Source organism: Lissotriton helveticus, chromosome 6 (genome assembly GCF_964261635.1).
Source record: "Lissotriton helveticus chromosome 6, aLisHel1.1, whole genome shotgun sequence".
Taxonomy (NCBI): domain Eukaryota; kingdom Metazoa; phylum Chordata; class Amphibia; order Caudata; family Salamandridae; genus Lissotriton; species Lissotriton helveticus.
The window spans coordinates 106338155-106357283 of NC_136067.1; the positions used below are offsets into that span (position 1 = coordinate 106338155).

The window sequence follows — 19129 nt, forward strand, 5'->3', positions numbered from 1 at the left end:
GGAATTTGAGGTTCTATAGAAGGTTCTATTAAAAATAAAAATATGTTTGGATTAAAAGTGAGGGATGTGAGCTGGTATGGCAGAGATATGCACCAGTGCCGCACAGTGCGGCGTATTCTGTCTCTTGATGTAAATGCCTATGGAATTCTATCTCACTCTTCCATGTAATCGGTTGCTATTTATTGGATAACTGTAATTTGTCTCTCTTCTTATTTATTCTGTGATGCCATGTGTTGTTTCTGCTTTTTTCCCGTTCTAATAAAAACATTAAATAATTCAAGGTATTCTATCCCACTCCCTGCCAGACCTTGATAAACACATTCATAAAAGGATCTTCAATTGTTTCTGATTTTTTGTACACATCTATTATTTATTAATCACTGATTAAACCAACAGGAAAGTTTATGTAAACCTCAAACAGGGGTTGACCGAAGTTCAATGAATATGCTGTTTAGTTTGATAGACATTGTCATCTGTGTCCTTGTATATTCACTGGGCTTGAAAAGCACATTTGTGTGTGAAACTTGTCAACAGACATAAGAGCACCGAGATAGCTGTCTAGAGTGTGTGTGGATTGCAGAGAACCGTGTTACCGTTCGAGGAAAAGAAAGATAAGTGTGAAAATTTTTTATTATAGTTTAGTAGTGATCTGCATTTCACTTTTGGCGGGGGGTGGGGGGGGGAGGCAGTCTCCTTGAAGGTCCGACAGAGACCACCTATTTCCGTTGCACAGAAGAGCAGACACAACAAGCTTGTTTACAGTATAACTTTATAAAACTTCCATAAAGAGAAAGTCCATCACAGATTGTTTCCGTAAGCATCAAATGGAACAATAGAATATTTATATATATAATTTATATAGAGACTTTTTTAACAAATATACAAATTCTAATAAATATGTTTTTCATAAGTAGTCAGAAATCTATATCTACTGTAGCGTGATGTGTCTCAGCAAAGGATATTTACTAAAAATGTTGGCAGGTGTGGGAAGTCTCCGTAGGTGTGAGTTCAGGGAACTCTGGGGTTTGGGAAGTAGGAGTGGACGGGTGCGCGCCATTTCTTCCGGTTAACGGCTGAAGAAGGCATGGGGATACTATTGAAGGAAACCTACTTGATTCACAAGGCATATGTATACGGGTGTGGGTGAAGCCTGAATGGTAGTGCAGTGTTAGTCAATACAACACCTCTGGGAAGTAGATTAGTGCACAAAATAGGGCTAGATTTGATGAAAGGAATCCAGCATGGGGAGTCCTTTAAGGTGAAGGGGAGGTGAAATGTGATTAATGGGACATTTCCTTAGAGAATGGCCAAGAAATTAGATCTATCGTGATTTTGAGAAAGTGTGAGAAGAAGGGCATTACTTGAAATGAGGCATAACCTATTAGGGCAGATAGACATGTCTTGGAAAGAGTAGGGTAAGGACTGGTGTATACCTTGGTTTGAAGGTCGAGTGGTTTGTGGGACGTTGTATGAATTTTAGGGCGCTTTTCTTAGGTGGGTCTTGCAACCCTTGCAATATCTCAGTGGTCATTCACAGAGTTCAAAATCTCGTGGTGAGTGAAAGTGAGGTATGGGACGCCCATCACATGGAGGTTGTGGGAGTCACTGGCCATTTAAGAGGAACCTTGCGTGGAAAAAAAATACAAAATGTTTATTGCACGTCTTAACAACAAGTTAGTGGAGGTTTGAATAGGTCTCAAGGTGACAGTTGAATGAGATATGCTTTATTCCTCAAGATGAAAGCTGAGTGAGGCATTTTCCCTGTATTAAGTTGAATCCTGAGCCTTCATATGGTGAAAGCAGGTCGTGGAATTCCACATTAGTCTAAAATGAAGGCTGAATGAGGAGTTGGTCAATTCTTTGGATGAAAGTTAAGGAAATTGTTAAATGTTTCTTAAACTGAAGAATGAATAATGAACAAGGGCCATCTCTGAAGAGGAAGTCTCCATAATAGGACCTTTGGGTGTAGATGTTAAAGGATAAGTCAGGAGTAGCCCACTCCTCAAGATGAAGGTCAAGTGTAAGGTTGGGTGCTCCTTAAGATTACAGGTCAGAGAGGCATGGGTTATTTCTTAAAAGGAATTTTGAGTGGGATACCGCTTTAAATGATCGTTTAAGATGAAGTCCAGGGGCAGGTAAAGGCATTTCTCAAGATAAAGCTGATAAAGCTGAGGAGAAGGGTCAATTCTAACATGGAGAATCACGGAGTAACTGCATGCTCCTTAACATTAAGACTGAGTGAGTTACAGGACATTTCTTGAGTTGAAGATTTACAGAGTAGTTGAATATCTTTTGGGAAAAGGATGTGGGCCGGATGGGGAACTGAGATTTAAGGAAGGCGGCCGCGATAGCATGTAGGACTTCTCAGAAGACAGTTGTGCAGTCTCATCAGCAGGTGTGCGGCCTGTCTCATGAGAGAGAAAAGTGCAAGGCCAATCACATGAGGCGGTGTGAGCTCCCTTATGTTTAGCCAGATGAGGAAGTGGATGCAAAACCTGTTTCTCCGTTTGTAGGAAAAGGTGCACAGCCTGCCCTACAAGGGGTTTGGCGTCAGCGCTCCACCCTCTGTGGGAGGGGATATAAGGCCGGTCTCAGAGGTGGATAAGGAATGTTGTTCCACCCTCCCACATGGTGGAGAGTTTTGTAAGGCTTGTCTTGTGATGGGGCGCTAGGGGCAAACAACATGCAGCATTTGGATCACCACAGTCAGTTCACAATTCAAGTCACAAATACAAGCACACAACCAACCCATCACGATGGAAAGAAAGGGGCAAATAAAAGGCATGTGAGCTCCATGTGAAAGCAATTGTGCTAAAGTAAGTTTTTGACTGTACAGCACTTCCAATGATGAATAAAAAGGTGCACACGGGCTCTTGTGCTTCCAAAGGATGACGAGGACGACCTGGTCACATCTCGGTTTCCGCAAACAGGTTGTCCCCCAGACCAGAGGTCAGCAGCACCATCTGAGAATTGGAATCTATAAAGGAAAGAGAACAAGACATGGTTGTTAGATACACTGGATTGTGAGCAGAGTTCCTTATTTCCCATTGGCTTGAAACCAGGGTTGGATATCTTTGGAAGTAAGAGATCAGTGCATTGCAGTTGACACAGTCCCTGTTGGAGGCACCGGGCCGCGGGTACGTGAGGTCCATTTGAACAGTAGAAGTCCCATCCATTATCGGATAAGAACCTCCTTAACAATGATCTTACACAGCAAGTTTGCAATATCAAGTTGTCGTTCTACAATGCATCCTAAGCAATCACTGTATATATTAACATTTGAGCACGTATGTACTTGAGGTCATACATACCAGGAGTTAATATACTTTGGAAGCAATTAACTCTGGGGGGTTCAGCAGCAAATTAGGATTCATTTACGGGGTCCACCTTTCACCGGTGCTGCTGCATGTTGCGCAAGAGAATAACTTGTTGGCTATCTTTGACACTATCAAGTAGAGTTACAAGGATAAACATCTCACCCGCTTTATGGCCCCGGGCTGTTCGGTTAAAACTCACATTCCAACTTACAGAACTGAAGTATTCTCCGAAAGGCCCCAAGAGGTCTCTGCACCCCCAATGGGCATCCATTCCTCCTTGCCATGCTTTGAGGAAGTGGGATGTACTCTGGGGGGGGGGGGTGAGTAAAAGTTATACAGGAGCCTCGGGGTTGGGGAAAGATGGAAAGTAGCAGTCTGCTAGGTGAAGAAGATACCTTCTGGGGTCAATATGATGTCTGGAGATAAGTTACAAGGATTCTGTTCATAAGAGCAGAAAGCAGAAAGAGCAGTACTTCACGGTTAATGTACAATGTCTCGCGGACCACCACTACACGTGACTGCACTAAGAGGTTTCTTTTATTATGTATTCTGAACAGTGTATGTGCAAAGCTGTGAATGCACTATGGGTTTGTCCTGTACACTATGAGCACTGCAGGTTTATTCCAAGTTCACACCAGATGGGCATGTTGGGTGCTGAGGTATTGTCATGTGTGTGCCATTGTGGGTGATTTAGCAAAGTACTTTGGGTAAAATGTTGCTTGCCAGGTTTTATTTTCATGAATCCTGTTAGTGTATTTGATGCTCCTCTGGGCTGGGTTTAAGGGTGTATTTATATATTAACTGTGTCTTTGCTGGGTGTAGGATATTTTCAGTCTGTAGGTGTTGGCAGTGTTTCATTTGCAGGTGTTTCATTTGCCCTGTCTGGTGTTGTCTATGGACTGTATGACTGCTCCAGTTGTGTATAGCATGCCATGATCTAGTGCTTCTCTACAGAAGTTTTTTCTGTCTGGTAGTATCTACATGGGCTGCTTGTCTGTTCATTTGTGTTGCACTAAAAACAAGTGATACCTTCAGAGGTGTTTTTTTCCTTTATGATGTGTCTGTGGATTTCTTGCCTGCTCGAGGACATGATACAATGTTCCTCTGCATATGCGTGTTTGATTTTCTGCTGGTGTCTGTGAGTTGCTTGTACTGACAATGATAGCACCGACACAACGGCAACAACTCTATGCCGGAATCTCCAAGCAATTCGTAGACCGACTCTAGCCAGACCATCCATATTGCCGCCGCAAGAGTTCTACTCGCCCTCCCTCGCCGAACCCACATCTCGCCTCATCTCTTAATCAGTTAAGCGGATTATACTTTAGACCACACCATAACTGATTAAGACGCAGTAACTCAAAGGACATCATCAGGGCTGAAATAGGGTTTACAATGTGATTACTTGTTGTGTAATTTGTTGAAACCCAACAATATGAGCTGTGTGCTGATTTATATTTTATCACTTTATTTCAGCCATGATATCCTTTGAGGACGAAACGCATTGGCTGATGTATTATTTTGAAATGATCTTGTGAATCGAATTGATATAATAGAGAAGAAAATTCTGACTGTTTTGATATTTGGATATCGATCTGTGATAATTGAAATAAAAGACAAAGAATTTTCTTGAACTTGACCTACTGCCTAAGGATTGATGATTGGAAGACTTCCACATTATGGATGATTACACATTTTGAGACTGTTTGGCGCTCCTCTGATTTGCTTTTAGAATTTAAAATCAGTCCACATATGTTGTTGTCAACGTTTCAACCTCTTAGCACAATTACTTAGACGAGGGTCATCATCAGGACAAAGTAAGAACAGGAGACCCCAGAGGATTGGGGTACAGTGACCCACAACCATATATGGTTCAGTCTTAGTTGCATGAGAAAACCTCAGCAAACTGTGAGCAAGTAGCACAAACAGAGTACTGCCATCTGTAAGGAGTATATAAGATGCGTGCAGCGAGCTGGCCAGATCCATCTACTCCCTCCCAGTCTGGCTAGAGGGGGCTGAGATAGATGCAGGCTGCTGTTTTCAACCTCTTCAACTTGGAGGCCGCAGATCTTCTATCCCCAGGGCCAGCTTGCATCAACAATGCCTGTCAGACCTATACAGCCTTCTAACGGCATAATTAAGATTTTTTATTTTGTTGTTTGACCCTGGACAGACCTGGTTCCTTCAAGTTGTGGAGAGAGTTTATGGGTCTTACAGCAGAAGCTTTTCAGACATGAGATGCTATACATGATGGATTAGAAGGCGTGTTTAGTCTGGCTTGGACAAATGACAGAATCCAGAATGTTGCAGCCATCGGTTCTGGGAAGAATTTTCCCCCAGTTTGGTGTTTGTGAAAGCTTTTATCTAAGGACACAGAGCTGAGTGTGTGGCATTGTTCCTCAGATTCTGTCTGAGCATAGCCAAACCTGAGAGCTGTTAGTTAAATTCAGAAGTGGGAAGTAAATCCTCCAGCAGAATGCCCTCCGCTTTACTGTTCTCCGGTTGATTCTTTTAGGGACTCAGTATATCCTAAGAGGATTTTTAACTCCCTCTGCACCCTGTTCTTATGTAAATCTGTGAAGCCGCTTCATGGTGGGTCTGAGTAACCTGAAGCAGCGTAAAACCGGATTATACTTTAGACCACACCATAACGGATTAAGAGACAGAAACTCAAATGTGCACGTTGCAGGTCTAGAAAAAAAAGACTCTGAAACTGAGACAAGTTGAAGTACTAGCACCAAATAAGCATGCTTGCATTTGTAAAAATAGAAGAATTTAGATGCAATAAGCTTAACATGCTTATTAACTGGGTGTTATAAAAAAAAACCAATTATGATAAATATTCATGAAAATGCTTTACTGACAAAATAGTGTAACCTTAACTATCCTCTTTATGAATTAGAATACATTGACTTAATGGGTGGTTATATACTTACATGCTGTAAGATTAATTACTGAGTTGCTTAAAATGTTACTTATATGCATTGATTTTGCAATAACCAAATTACCTGCCTGAGTCTTTTCATAGTGCCCTAATGTTCTTTCCATAGAAACTGTGCCTATGAGCTATAGATGATAATTATTAGTTAAAAATTAAGACCAAGGAAGAACCCACACCAAATGTAGGTAAGATACTGTGCCTATTGTGATCACTGCAAGGTCACAGTAAAAGATTGTGTCTTCTTGGCAAGATCTAACAGGGCCATTGTAGGAAAGTGCCCTTTTCAACATGGTCACCCCCCACTTTTTGCCTGATATTTGATGTGATTTCGACTGGAAGTGCACTGGGTACCTGCTAATCAGGCGGTTACCAGTGCCAGATCTCTTTCCCAAAACTGAACAATTGCATCCCCCAATTGGCAATACAGTTAGTACCCTCTGAAAGGCCCTACTAAATGGTACATAGGGCCTGAGGTACCAAAGAGGGTCCCCAAATTAGCCATCTTGGTGATGGCAAAATCAAGAATTCTAGGATACTGATATGACCACCTCCCCGAGAAAGTGGTAATATGGGGGCGTAGTGACCCAAGGATAGGTAGGCCATTGGCTACTATCCTACCCTCCCCAACACACCTAAATTCTGCATTTAGGGGAGCTCCTGGCACCAGAGAATCAGATCCTAATGACAAAAAGAAGAATGACTGAAGAGCAGGAAACCAAGAACTGCAGAGGAAGCAACTGACTTGGCACCAGTCCTGCCGGCCTGTTCCACAGTTCTCGACAATTGCGCCAAAGTCGTCTCTCCCTGCATACTGCTGATCCTCTAAAGCCTGGAAGGACTGCTAATACTTCTCCAAAGACACAGGAACTCCCATGGAACAGCGGAGCTGTTCTCCTGCATCTTGCAGGTACGAAAGATTGAGCTGTGAGGGGACAAGACCGAGGAAACCCAACACCGGGAAGCACCACTGCACCCGAGCTGCCTAGCCCGAGCTGAAATGGGCCAATGATGAGAGTGTGGTCCCCTGACTCTCCAGGCATGAAGCCCACCTGGGGTTACTCTGCTTTGGACTTCTCAAAGTCGCCTACAACATCTGTTTGCATGCCCCATCTACCATGACCGCTACCGGTGAAGAAAACCTGCACACCAGTCGCCCCTGGCCCAGGGAGAAGAGGTGCAAAAACAACAGTTGATGGACAGAATGCAGAACAATGTCATACATTCACCCCAGTACAGAGGTCTGGGCCTAACTGGGGTGGTGTGGTGAGCAAAATAACGATGGATTAAACCCAGATCTGTGACTGGGGGTGAATGTTTTGCCATCGTGCAACATTCCGTCCATCAATTGTTGTTTTGCATTTGTCACCCCGAGTGGGATGGGTATGCTCAGACGTGAGTCCCGTGCTCTCCATGCCACTGGAATAAAGCTATCCTGGCTGATTACGGCTGATAGCCAGAAACCGTTCCTAGGATGCTTGATTCCGGTCCAGGGAAGACATGGCTGGCAGTTCGGGCTAGACTGTTCCCATGAGGCACAGGGTCAAGACTGATTTGCATATGGCCATGTCTGAACTGGGGTGGTGTGGTGAGCAAAATAACGATGGATTAAACCCAGATCTGTGACTGGGGGTGAATGTTTTGCCATTGTGCAACATTCCGTCCATCAATTGTTGTTTTTCCAGGGAGAAGAGGGCTGAAGGTGTTCCCCCCAACCCCCCATCCCCGAACATTGTGAGGTCTGTGGCCCCCCTGTTGGTTCAGCCTGACTAGTCCAACACTGCAGCATCTGTTCACAAAGACCAATCACCATCGACTTGCATTGGGTGCCCGATGCTGTTTGGTACCACTGCATCAGGCCGCTCTTGTGCCGTGGGTGGTGTTCTGCTGGTGCTGCCTTGGACCTTGCCCCATACTCACCTCAAGTCCAGGAGGTTGGTCTCGTAAATCGCTGCAGAGAACTTGTATGCTGTATTTGTTTTTCCTTCCAGAGGATAACATTGCAGCCTCTAAAAAATGCACTGTTGACTGTTTAACTGCAAGAGTATTTTTCTTGAAAAACAGACTTACCTGATCGTATTGAGTGGGCGTACCTTCCTGCATACATCTGTCAGGCTGTACCCATTAGCAAATTTTGTCAGTCGTGTCTCCTTCTTATCACTGTAGCGCCTTTTGAGGGCACTATAACATAAACTGTCTATTACTTCATTAAAGTCCCCCGCTATAGCGTGCAGTGATTCTGGTGAGTTTCTATCCCACTTATTAGAGCACCTTATCCTAGTGTTGGAGGGTTTTTTTCGCTGACAAATGTCAATTTTTGTCAGCCCAATTGTTTAAGTTGAGCCAGTGGACGCTGGTGGGGGTCCCCGGCGCTTATTTTTGGGGACTGCCACTTATTTTTCCGCATCAGATATTTACCAAGCATAAGAGAGGGAAAAACACCCAAATTGGAACAACGGAGGAAGAGAAAGATGGAAAACCCATCACAAAGGGAGGAAGCAAGTACCTGCAAGCTTGAGATAAAGGTTCAGGGAGTGTCTTCTAGTAGTGGATTAAAGAGGCAGAAGATGGATTTAAGACGACGAGCTCTGGCATTCGGTGCCACCGACGTTTAAATGCACTGGCTGCGGGTTTCTGACCAGAGCTTCGGGCACCAGCACTCTTTCTTTTACAAATCAAGCACAGGTAACCCTCATGGCTCCGTCACACCACTTTGGGTCTTCCCATTTTGCAAGTGTCATGAAGAGGAGACCCTTTTTAGAAAAAAAAAATCACAACCTCCATCTCTCTTGATCCTCATATAAAGTCAGCTGATTCAACCAGCCTGTATTTCCCTTCGGCCATGAACCTACACGCTTCGCCTACCATGTGTGTTGTTCACAACAAGATGACCTCTGGATTAAGTTGCCTCAAATATCGTCCAACCACAACACGTTTAATCCTGTCTCCCAGGTCGTTTATGTTCCACATCATGAAATTTTGTTTCTTTTACATTTGTTCTGGCCAACATGGTTACCCCCTTAAGCAAGCATGGTGGGGCAGCCGGGTCGGATGGCTTAGATGACAAATCTGTCCACTGTATCGGCCCGTGGGTCTGGACCTCATGGTCACATGTTCAAATCCCAGCTGATCCATTCAGCCGTTTATCCTTTTGAGGTCAATAAAATGAGTACCATTGAGTTGGGTAAAAATAAATATTTGTTATTCAGCGCCAAGAAACCCTTCGGGGTGAACACGTGCTTTACAAATACACACATTATGGCAAGATTGAATTCCGAGCTGCCCTCCTTTATGAGGTTGGGATCTATGAAGATGCTCCCCTCTCCAGTTTCTGTCTGTAAAAAAAAAAAAAAGTCAATTGTGTTTTGATTATAGCCGGTAGCTGATGGAATGGTGAAAGGGTATCATTAAGGAAAGCGAACCCACATTTTAGAAGTGAGGAAGGCATTATATGGGCAACTATATTCTACTACATCACAGGCTTTACCATTCACCACTTCTGGGCAGATTTCACAGCAAAAGTAATGGAGATGGAAGACAAAGTTGCACTGATGAACAAAGGCTCACTGCTAAGGAACCAGGCGCTCAAGCTGACCTATGGAAGCCAGGGATGCTGGATCCTACCTCCGTCATCAGGAGGCCCTACCTCTGGGGGACACAAGGTCCGTTGCATGAAAATGCATGATGTTGCAGTGCTGACTTTCAAGGGCGAGGAGGAAACAATAGAAGAAAATCTTATCGATCTGTCCTTGATCTTCTGTAGAAAAGAAGGGAATAAGGAATCCGGCTGTCCCCTCGGAACTGTCACTTGCCCTTCCGGGGGGTGAACATCTCCGCGCTGGTGTTCCAGCAGGTAAGAGAGGTGCAGATGACTGGGCACCTCGGGTCTTGAAGAATGGGGGACTCCTTGATGGGATTCACACTGATCGATAGTCAGGGTGTTCGCTCCAACTGTCCGCTCTCTGGACCACTGCAATATGAGGGTTCACCAGGAACATGCACTGTGCGATGGCACCTCCAGGGAAAGGTGGGCATGGTTGCCATCTTGATCATCTACTAAGCATTGAAAAAAAACAGCACAGCGAGCACAAGACCTGAACTGTGATGTCAGTCAGGAATCATGAACAAAATTTGGGGTCGCTGAAGGAGCATCCTACAAGAAGATTGGGAACACGGACAATCCTCTCCAAATTGGTTCTGGAGACAGGTGTGCCAGGGTAGGCGTGGACGGGCTTTCCAGCAACTCACCCCAACTATCTGCCAGATGCGGCAGTGGCTAGCTGATGTGGAGCTCGGCATGGAGGACCATCCGAAGACAAGACGCCAGCTGAGCCAGATGCGTCTGGGACCATAGCAATGCAGAATCGTTCTCCGGGATCTGGAATCTGATCGTTGATTGAGAATCCTTACAGGGAGCAGGCAGGGGCGTTTGCAGGTCTGAGGTTCAGGATGGCCCAGGTCAACAGATCCACCATGAGGGAATGTTATGTCAATACTGTTTGCATCTTAACTGGGCTTCTATGCCATTCAATAAGCACAATGTGGTAAGATGATGTAGAGAACGTTGTGGTATAGAGTCCGAAGGTAGAATGTGTGGATCATAGAATGTCAAAGGAGGGTAGGAATGTTCATAAGGTTCTAGCAGTGAATACACCTTCATGCTCCACCATCATATGGAGTCCAGCTACTTACTTCACACAGCCGTACAACTCCCACCTCAAACCTCGTTTGCAGATGGTCGGCTGGGGCACCCAAAGGGCTGTTCTGCACCACCCTCGGCCTCTAGCTCCATCTGCACCGAGCACCCTTCAAATGCTCGCTTCACATTACTGCTCCCACAGCCCATCCCACGGCTACCTGCTCGACGTCTTTACCGGAAGTCAATCCCCCTCATTTTTTTTGGGGGGGGGGGGGGGAGAGTTTTATATATCGCAAACTCAACCCGAAGGTATCAGAGCGGTTTACATGAGCACCAGTTGCATTACAGATGGACACATTCGTTTTGTTAGACACGGGGAGATTAAGTGATTTATCCAGAATCACAGGATGTTGAGTGTCCCTGCCGAGACTAGAACCCGGTTCCCCAGCTTCGAGATCGACCGCTCTAGCCGTTAAGCCACATCCACAACACCCGGCAGCAGATACAGGCCTTGCTGCATGAGTAATTTCAGCCCACCTCTGCCCGCCCTCACCACCCAGCCCACCTGGTGGCCTTACTTTTCCGCTGTGCAATCCAGGGGTGCTTCTCCCGCCCCTGTCCGTCCAGCTCGTGCCCGTCGCCCTCCTCCTCGTCCTCGCCCTCGGACAGCAGGTCGGAGATCTGCTGCTGCAGGTCTGTGCTGATGTCGTTCTCCGCCAGGATGAGGGTCCGTAGGGTGGTCGGGTAGTTCTCCACCATGTCCAGCAGGATCTAGAGAGCAAAGGATTCTGGTCAAACAATCTGTAGTAGACGCAGCATCGCAGAGGATTCTGGGAGGCCAGGGCATCAGTGGCCTTCACCTTCTTGTACCTGAGCTGGAGCTCGGACAAGCTGCAGAAGCAAGATGCAATCTCATGCACACGCAATGAACAGAGATCTTTTAAGGCATGGGCAAAGTGGGATCTGGCCCGGGGCCCCAGCCTTTCAGGGGGCCCCCTGACAGACACACCCCTCACCGCCGAACACTTTAACTTCCAGATTCACACCGACCCCAAAACCACCCTCAGAGGAACACTCATCTACAGACCCCAGTGCCCACGCGCACAATTCAGCGAAACCATCGCCGACTTTATGAGCCCACACGCCCTAGCCTCACCAGAATACATCCTCCTCGGGGACCTGAACTTCCACCTGGAGAAAAACAACGACAACAACACCACCACCCTGCTCGACAACCTCGCCAACCTCGGACTCAAGCAACTCGTAAGCACCCCCACACACAGCGCAGGCCACACCCTCGACCCCATCTTCTCCGCCAGCAACCACGTCTCCTTCAGCCACTCCTCCGAACTGCACTGGACCGACCACAGATGCGTCCACTTCACCTTCGAAAGGGATACCCACCACCATCGCACCCAACAAACCCCCCGCAGATGCTGGAGCAAAATCACCACCGACCAGCTCCTCTCAACACTCAGCCAGAACCCACCAGCCAACAGCTCTGACGCAAACAATGCAGCCCACAACCTCACTCAGTGGCTCACCAACTGCGCCGACAACCTCGCACCTCTCAAAAAAACCCTAGCGGGACCAGCAACAGGAAAACCCCATGGTTCACTGACGCCCTCAAAGTTTCCAAGAAATCCTGCCGAACCCTCGAAAAAACCTGGCGCCAAGAACGAACAACAGAAAACATGACAGCCCTCAAGAGCGAGATATGTTATCCTGAGCACTCTGTAGATCGATTAAATGAATGTAACTTTGACTCTTCAGGTGGGTGCCCTGGTCGTCGCACGTAGCCTTAACGTGCCTTGGAAACTGCAATGTATTTTGAAGTTAGGGTCACTAACTTCTAGACTGGGCTCTCCAAATTCACACGAAAACACTGTTTTCTCATTGCATTATTTACTTTTAATTGCAGTTCATATTGTTTTCCATTTTGATTCTTAGATTAAATGTTTACTGTTGATGTATATTTCCAACATAATAACATCTTATGCTGTCTGCACAATAGTCGAATTCATCCAAAGTTTTCAACGTTTCACAATACCCAATGCATTTCGGGTCAAACCATAGCCAAGACCCTTCGTCGGGGGTCTGAATAAGGGAAAACAAACAGGACCAAATTAGTCACCCTGCCAGATCAACAGAAATGTAAACGCCTCGCTGAGACTGACACTAACAAAGAAAACGAAAAAAGAGGGTGCTTTGGAAACCAGTACAGCCCAAGCTTCAACTCTAAATAGGTTAACGCGATGCAAAACAAACGAGCCCAAGGAGGCTCCACCATACGAAAAGTGAGAAGATCTTACGCATTACTGTTAGGCTGAAATATACACGCGCTCACATAACAGTTCACAGTGCAAAACTTACAAGTTTGAACGCGCGTGGAAGCTTCTATGGGAGTCTGCTGAATAACCATAGTCTAACAAGCTGCGTGCTGATAGGGAAACTTCATATCACGTGATCGCGGTGGTAACCAATAGCGTTGCAGCTGAACGGTCACATGTACTGAGTGCGAAGGCTTCAAAACAACATGAGAAGCTGGCGCGATGCCAGGACTGAAGTAAAGGCATAACAAATTCGAATTCAAAGCATAAACATAACGTACATTATCAAACCCGAGTGGGCTGATAAAATAACCAAAATCAAAGAAAAAAATATTAATTTACGAAATTTCAAGGCAATTGAACAAGTTCAAAGGGGACACCAGGATTTGGAGAACAAGTCGGTGCATTATAGGACCCACGCATATTCTATGCGATCATTTAACCCAATTGGCTGGGCTGAGTTCAGTTTTTTCATCCAAAAGTACTCTGCTTTAAGTCTTTGTTTGACGGGATCCATGTCGGGGCGCTGATGGATGACTTCAAGAACCGTAAATTTCAACTGTGATATCTGGTGATGACATTCATTCCAATGACATGCTATAGCTGACTTAAGGTTGCTAAGCCTGATGTTACTTTTGTGTTCTGTGATTCTGATTTTAACTTTCCGCTCAGTTTGACCAACATAAACCTTGCCGCATGGGCATTTGATTAAGTATATGCAGTTCGAGGTGTCACAATTTCCGGAATGCTCAAGTTTGATAGGAAAACCTTTGGTGGGGTGCATTAAAGTGTTGCCACAGATGACATTGTTGCAGTGGATGCAGTTAAAACATTTAGTCATTCCTTTCCAGTTCTTTTTCTCTTTGTTGGGAGTGTTTAACAATTCCTTCAGGTTTTTTGATCTTTGATATGCGAAAGTTACACGATCACTGTATATGTCCTTCAAATCTGGTTCATTTTGTACCAAGTGCCAATGTTTATTGATAATTCTCTTGATTTTAGAAGCATCTGTAGAATATTTCAATACGCACACTGTTTTTTGCATGGTCGGTTTGTTTTTAGGTGTCTAACTTCAAAATACATTGCAGTTTCCAAGGCACGTTAAGGCTACGTGCGACGACCAGGGCACCCACCTGAAGAGTCAAAGTTACATTCATTTAATCGATCTACAGAGTGCTCAGGATAACATATCTCGTTTGTCACAGGATTTCAGCCTATTTAATCCTTGAGCACCATTCTCAAATATGCAATTGGATGACATAGCACTTTCCACCACTAACAGAGCTGAAACTCTAGTATATACCTCAGAAGCCGCCAATGAAATCTACGGACTCATCCAGGAGACCAGACGCATCACCCCTCAAAAAACGACCACTGCGCAAATTCTCAGGCAATTTGAATACATAAGCAAAAAAGAAATAAATCAACGGTTGCACGCAACCACCCTCATACACTATCACAAAAACCAAAGGATCCCTAGGGGACTCAGGATAGCGCTCAAGCCGATGCTTTGTTCGAACAATAAAAAGTTTTTAGAAAAGTGGTATCAGATTTTGAACAAGTGCTCTCTAGACTTGATACTTTTGATAGTTGAGGAACTATCGAAAGTGTTGACAGAAATTGAAGAAGAAATTAAAACTGTGAAAGAGCAATTGAATACCATTCCCGACCTAGAAAAATTACTGGAGGAAACAAATTTGAAACTCGACAGATACGCAAAGGAAGTGAACGAAAGAAAAATCCGCAAGTATCGTCGTGATACATTAGATTACAAATTAGAAGAGGTTTATTCTTGGGCTGAAATTTACAACAGAAGGAAATGGCAACCACAAGCTCAACAAAAACAATCAGCAACCACCTCCTCTCAAGAAAGTGTAGTATCCGATGGGGATATTGCGCAAAACAGACCACCCTTAAAGAAATCCACCATACCAAAGGAAACAACATCAGCCGGTTCAACAGACGTGTCACAAACATCTTTTTTAGACATAAGTCCAGCAGCAAACGCCCCTCCAACCACGTCGCAACAAGAAGGGCAAAAAGGAAAAGAAACAGCAGAGGAAATCGCGAAGCGAACACGCAGTCAAGTACAGAAGATAACCTAGTCATTAATATCTCGGAGAAACCGTTGACCTCCATGCAGCTGGCAGTACTCAACAAAGGAACCACATTTGTACCTACCTACAGGTCTAACATTGGTGAGACTGAACTCTCTCTCTTTAAATTTTTCAGGAGCTTAAAACTCAAATATTTCTTCAAAGACACTAGCCAAACAGATCTCATCCCAGTGTGGGATCAGGAATTCAAACCACCTAGCACCTTCTGTGCTCCAACCACTCACAAAACACTTGAGGCATTCGAGAGGTCAGTGATGTCTGAAATTCAGAAAATTTCCTTCAGCAAAGTCAATAAGCCCAACTTAAGCACGAAAGAATGGAACACGCTTAAAAACCTCTGTAATGACAAAGATCTCACATTCCAAAAAGCTGATAAGGGCGGTGCCCTTATTGTTATGGACACCAAATTTTACACATCCAGTGTGAATGAGCATGTTCAGAACGCTAACATCTATTTACCACTTACATCTGATCCTACAATTGACTATCAAAAAATTTTGTATAATATTGTTGACCACGCTTTGAACATGAAATGGATAAGCCAGAAGACTCATGCCTTTTTTCACCTTAAATTTCCCAGGAGACCGCAACTCTACATGTTGCCCAAAATACACAAGGATCCCTGGAGACCTCCTTTCAGACCCATTGTCTCGGCCTGTGGGTCGATATCAGAACCGATTGGCAAGTTTGTCGACAAGTTTTTACAACCATTGGTCCAGAAAGGCGTCACATATATCAAAGATACCACTGCGTTTTTGAATATGTTAAACTGTGTCAAATTATCACCTAACGAGACATATTGGCTATGCACAATCGACGTTGTAGCATTATACACCTCAATTCCACACAAAGAGGGCATTGAAGCTCTGGAATGGAGCTTATTGAACAGCGACTTGGAAGACTATCAGAGAGTTTTGATATTGGAATTGATGCAGTATGCACTGTATCACAGTTATTTTGAATGGAATGGTGTTTTTTATAATCAATCTAATGGAACATCCATGGGTTTTGGGGGGGCCCCCTCATATGCGAACATCTTTATGCAGAAGTTTGAAAATGATTACATACTGTGCAACCACACTTGGATTGAAGGATTAACCATGTTCAAAAGATTCATTGATGACATTTTCCTAATTTGGTGTGGTCCAAGAGAAACATTGGAAGAAAACATCAGGGTACTAAATGTTCAAAATGAAAGGATTAAATTTACTCACACCATATCTCAGGATGCAATATCTTATCTGGATGTATTCATCAACATCTCTAACCATGAGATCACCACTAGAGTGTTCCAAAAACCCACCGACAGAAACTCAAGTTTACTGTTTCAAAGCTTTCATCCGGAGCCATTGAAAAAACACTTACCATTCTCGCAGTACACTCGACTAAAACGTATAACCTCTGATGGAGAACAAGCGAAACAAGCCATTGTGCAACAATCAGTCAAGTACAAAAAACGAGGGTATCCTAACGACATTCTCATTCAAGCTTTATCTAAAGTTGACAAAATCAAGAGAATTGATTTATTGACACCTAAAAACAAACCGACCATGCAAAAAACAGTGTGCGTATTGAAATATTCTACAGATGCTTCTAAAATCAAGAGAATTATCAATAAACATTGGCACTTGGTACAAAATGAACCAGATTTGAAGGACATATACAGTGATCGTGTAACTTTCGCATATCAAAGATCAAAAAACCTGAAGGAATTGTTAAACACTCCCAACAAAGAGAAAAAGAACTGGAAAGGAATGACTAAATGTTTTAACTGCATCCACTGCAACAATGTCATCTGTGGCAACACTTTAATGCACCCCACCAAAGGTTTTCCTATCAAACTTGAGCATTCCGGAAATTGTGACACCTCGAACTGCATATACTTAATCAAATGCCCATGCGGCAAGGTTTATGTTGGTCAAACTGAGCGGAAAGTTAAAATCAGAATCACAGAACACAAAAGTAACATCAGGCTTAGCAACCTTAAGTCAGCTATAGCATGTCATTGGAATGAATGTCATCACCAGATATCACAGTTGAAATTTACGGTTCTTGAAGTCATCCATCAGCGCCCCGACATGGATCCCGTCAAACAAAGACTTAAAGCAGAGTACTTTTGGATGAAAAAACTGAACTCAGCCCAGCCAATTGGGTTAAATGATCGCATAGAATATGCGTGGGTCCTATAATGCACCGACTTGTTCTCCAAATCCTGGTGTCCCCTTTGAACTTGTTCAATTGCCTTGAAATTTCGTAAATTAATATTTTTTTCTTTGATTTTGGTTATTTTATCAGCCCACTCGGGTTTGATAATGTACGTTATGTTTATGCTTTGAATTCGAATTTGTTATGCCTTTACTTCAGTCCTGGCATCGCGCCAGCTTCTCATGTTGTTTTGAAGCCTTCGCACTCAGTACATGTGACCGTTCAGCTGCAACGCTATTGGTTACCACCGCGATCACGTGATATGAAGTTTCCCTATCAGCACGCAGCTTGTTAGACTATGGTTATTCAGCAGACTCCCATAGAAGCTTCCACGCGCGTTCAAACTTGTAAGTTTTGCACTGTGAACTGTTATGTGAGCGCGTGTATATTTCAGCCTAACAGTAATGCGTAAGATCTTCTCACTTTTCGTATGGTGGAGCCTCCTTGGGCTCGTTTGTTTTGCATCGCGTTAACCTATTTAGAGTTGAAGCTTGGGCTGTACTGGTTTCCAAAGCACCCTCTTTTTTCGTTTTCTTTGTTAGTGTCAGTCTCAGCGAGGCGTTTACATTTCTGTTGATCTGGCAGGGTGACTAATTTGGTCCTGTTTGTTTTCCCTTATTCAGACCCCCGACGAAGGGTCTTGGCTATGGTTTGACCCGAAATGCATTGGGTATTGTGAAACGTTGAAAACTTTGGATGAATTCGACTATTGTGCAGACAGCATAAGATGTTATTATGTTGGAAATATACATCAACAGTAAACATTTAATCTAAGAATCAAAATGGAAAACAATATGAACTGCAATTAAAAGTAAATAATGCAATGAGAAAACAGTGTTTTCGTGTGAATTTGGAGAGCCCAGTCTAGAAGTTAGTGACCCTAACTTCAAAATACATTGCAGCCCTCAAGAGCGCCCTCGTGAGCACCACCAGCTGATCCGCGCCACCAAAAGGACATCATTCAAAGAACGAATAGACAACAACACCCACAACAGCAAGGAACTCTTCAACATCATCAAAGAGCTCTCCAACCCCAGCGCCAGCTCCAACGACATCACACCATCACAAGAACTCCGCAACTCCCTCGCCACGTTCTTCCACCGAAAGATCGCGGACCTACACGACAGCTTCGGACCCCAGGCCCCGCCTTCTACCAACAAACCAACAGCCCCCTCCACCACCATCAGCTCCTGGACCCCCATCAACTCTGAAGAGACCACAAGCATCATGAACACCATCCACCCTGCATCCCCCTCGGACCCCTGCCTCCTCCACATCTTCAACAAAGCAGACACCATCATCACACCCCATCTCCGGAACATCATTAACAGCTCATTCGCATCTGCCATTTTTCCCGAGAGCTGGAAACACGCAGAAATCAGCGCCCTCCTGACAAAACCCACGGCAGACACAAATGACCTGAAGAACTTCTGCCCCATCTCTCTTCTTCCCTTCCCGGCCAAGGTAATCGAGAAGACCGTCAACAAGCAGCTGACCACTTTTCTCGAGGCCATCAAATCGCTCGACCCATCCCAGTCTGGATTCCGAGCCAACCAAAGCACGGAAACCGCCCTCATAGCAGC

The 19129-nt window shown here is 44.5% G+C and overlaps 1 protein-coding gene across 2 annotated transcripts in view; it reads right to left on the reverse strand.

Moving 5' to 3' along the window:
- Positions 1 to 752: 752 nt before the first annotated feature.
- LRRC73 (leucine rich repeat containing 73) overlaps positions 753 to 19129 on the reverse strand; it is a 154043-nt gene continuing 135666 nt past the window's right edge. For both annotated transcript variants that reach the window (XM_078647442.1, XM_078647441.1), the window contains exons 5-6: positions 11473 to 11665; positions 753 to 2977 (exon numbers count right to left, since the gene is read on the reverse strand). In XM_078647442.1, coding sequence (XP_078503568.1) covers positions 2907 to 2977; positions 11473 to 11665 — 264 coding nt within the window. In that variant the 3' untranslated portion in view covers positions 753 to 2906. The remainder of the gene's footprint in view (positions 2978 to 11472; positions 11666 to 19129) is intronic.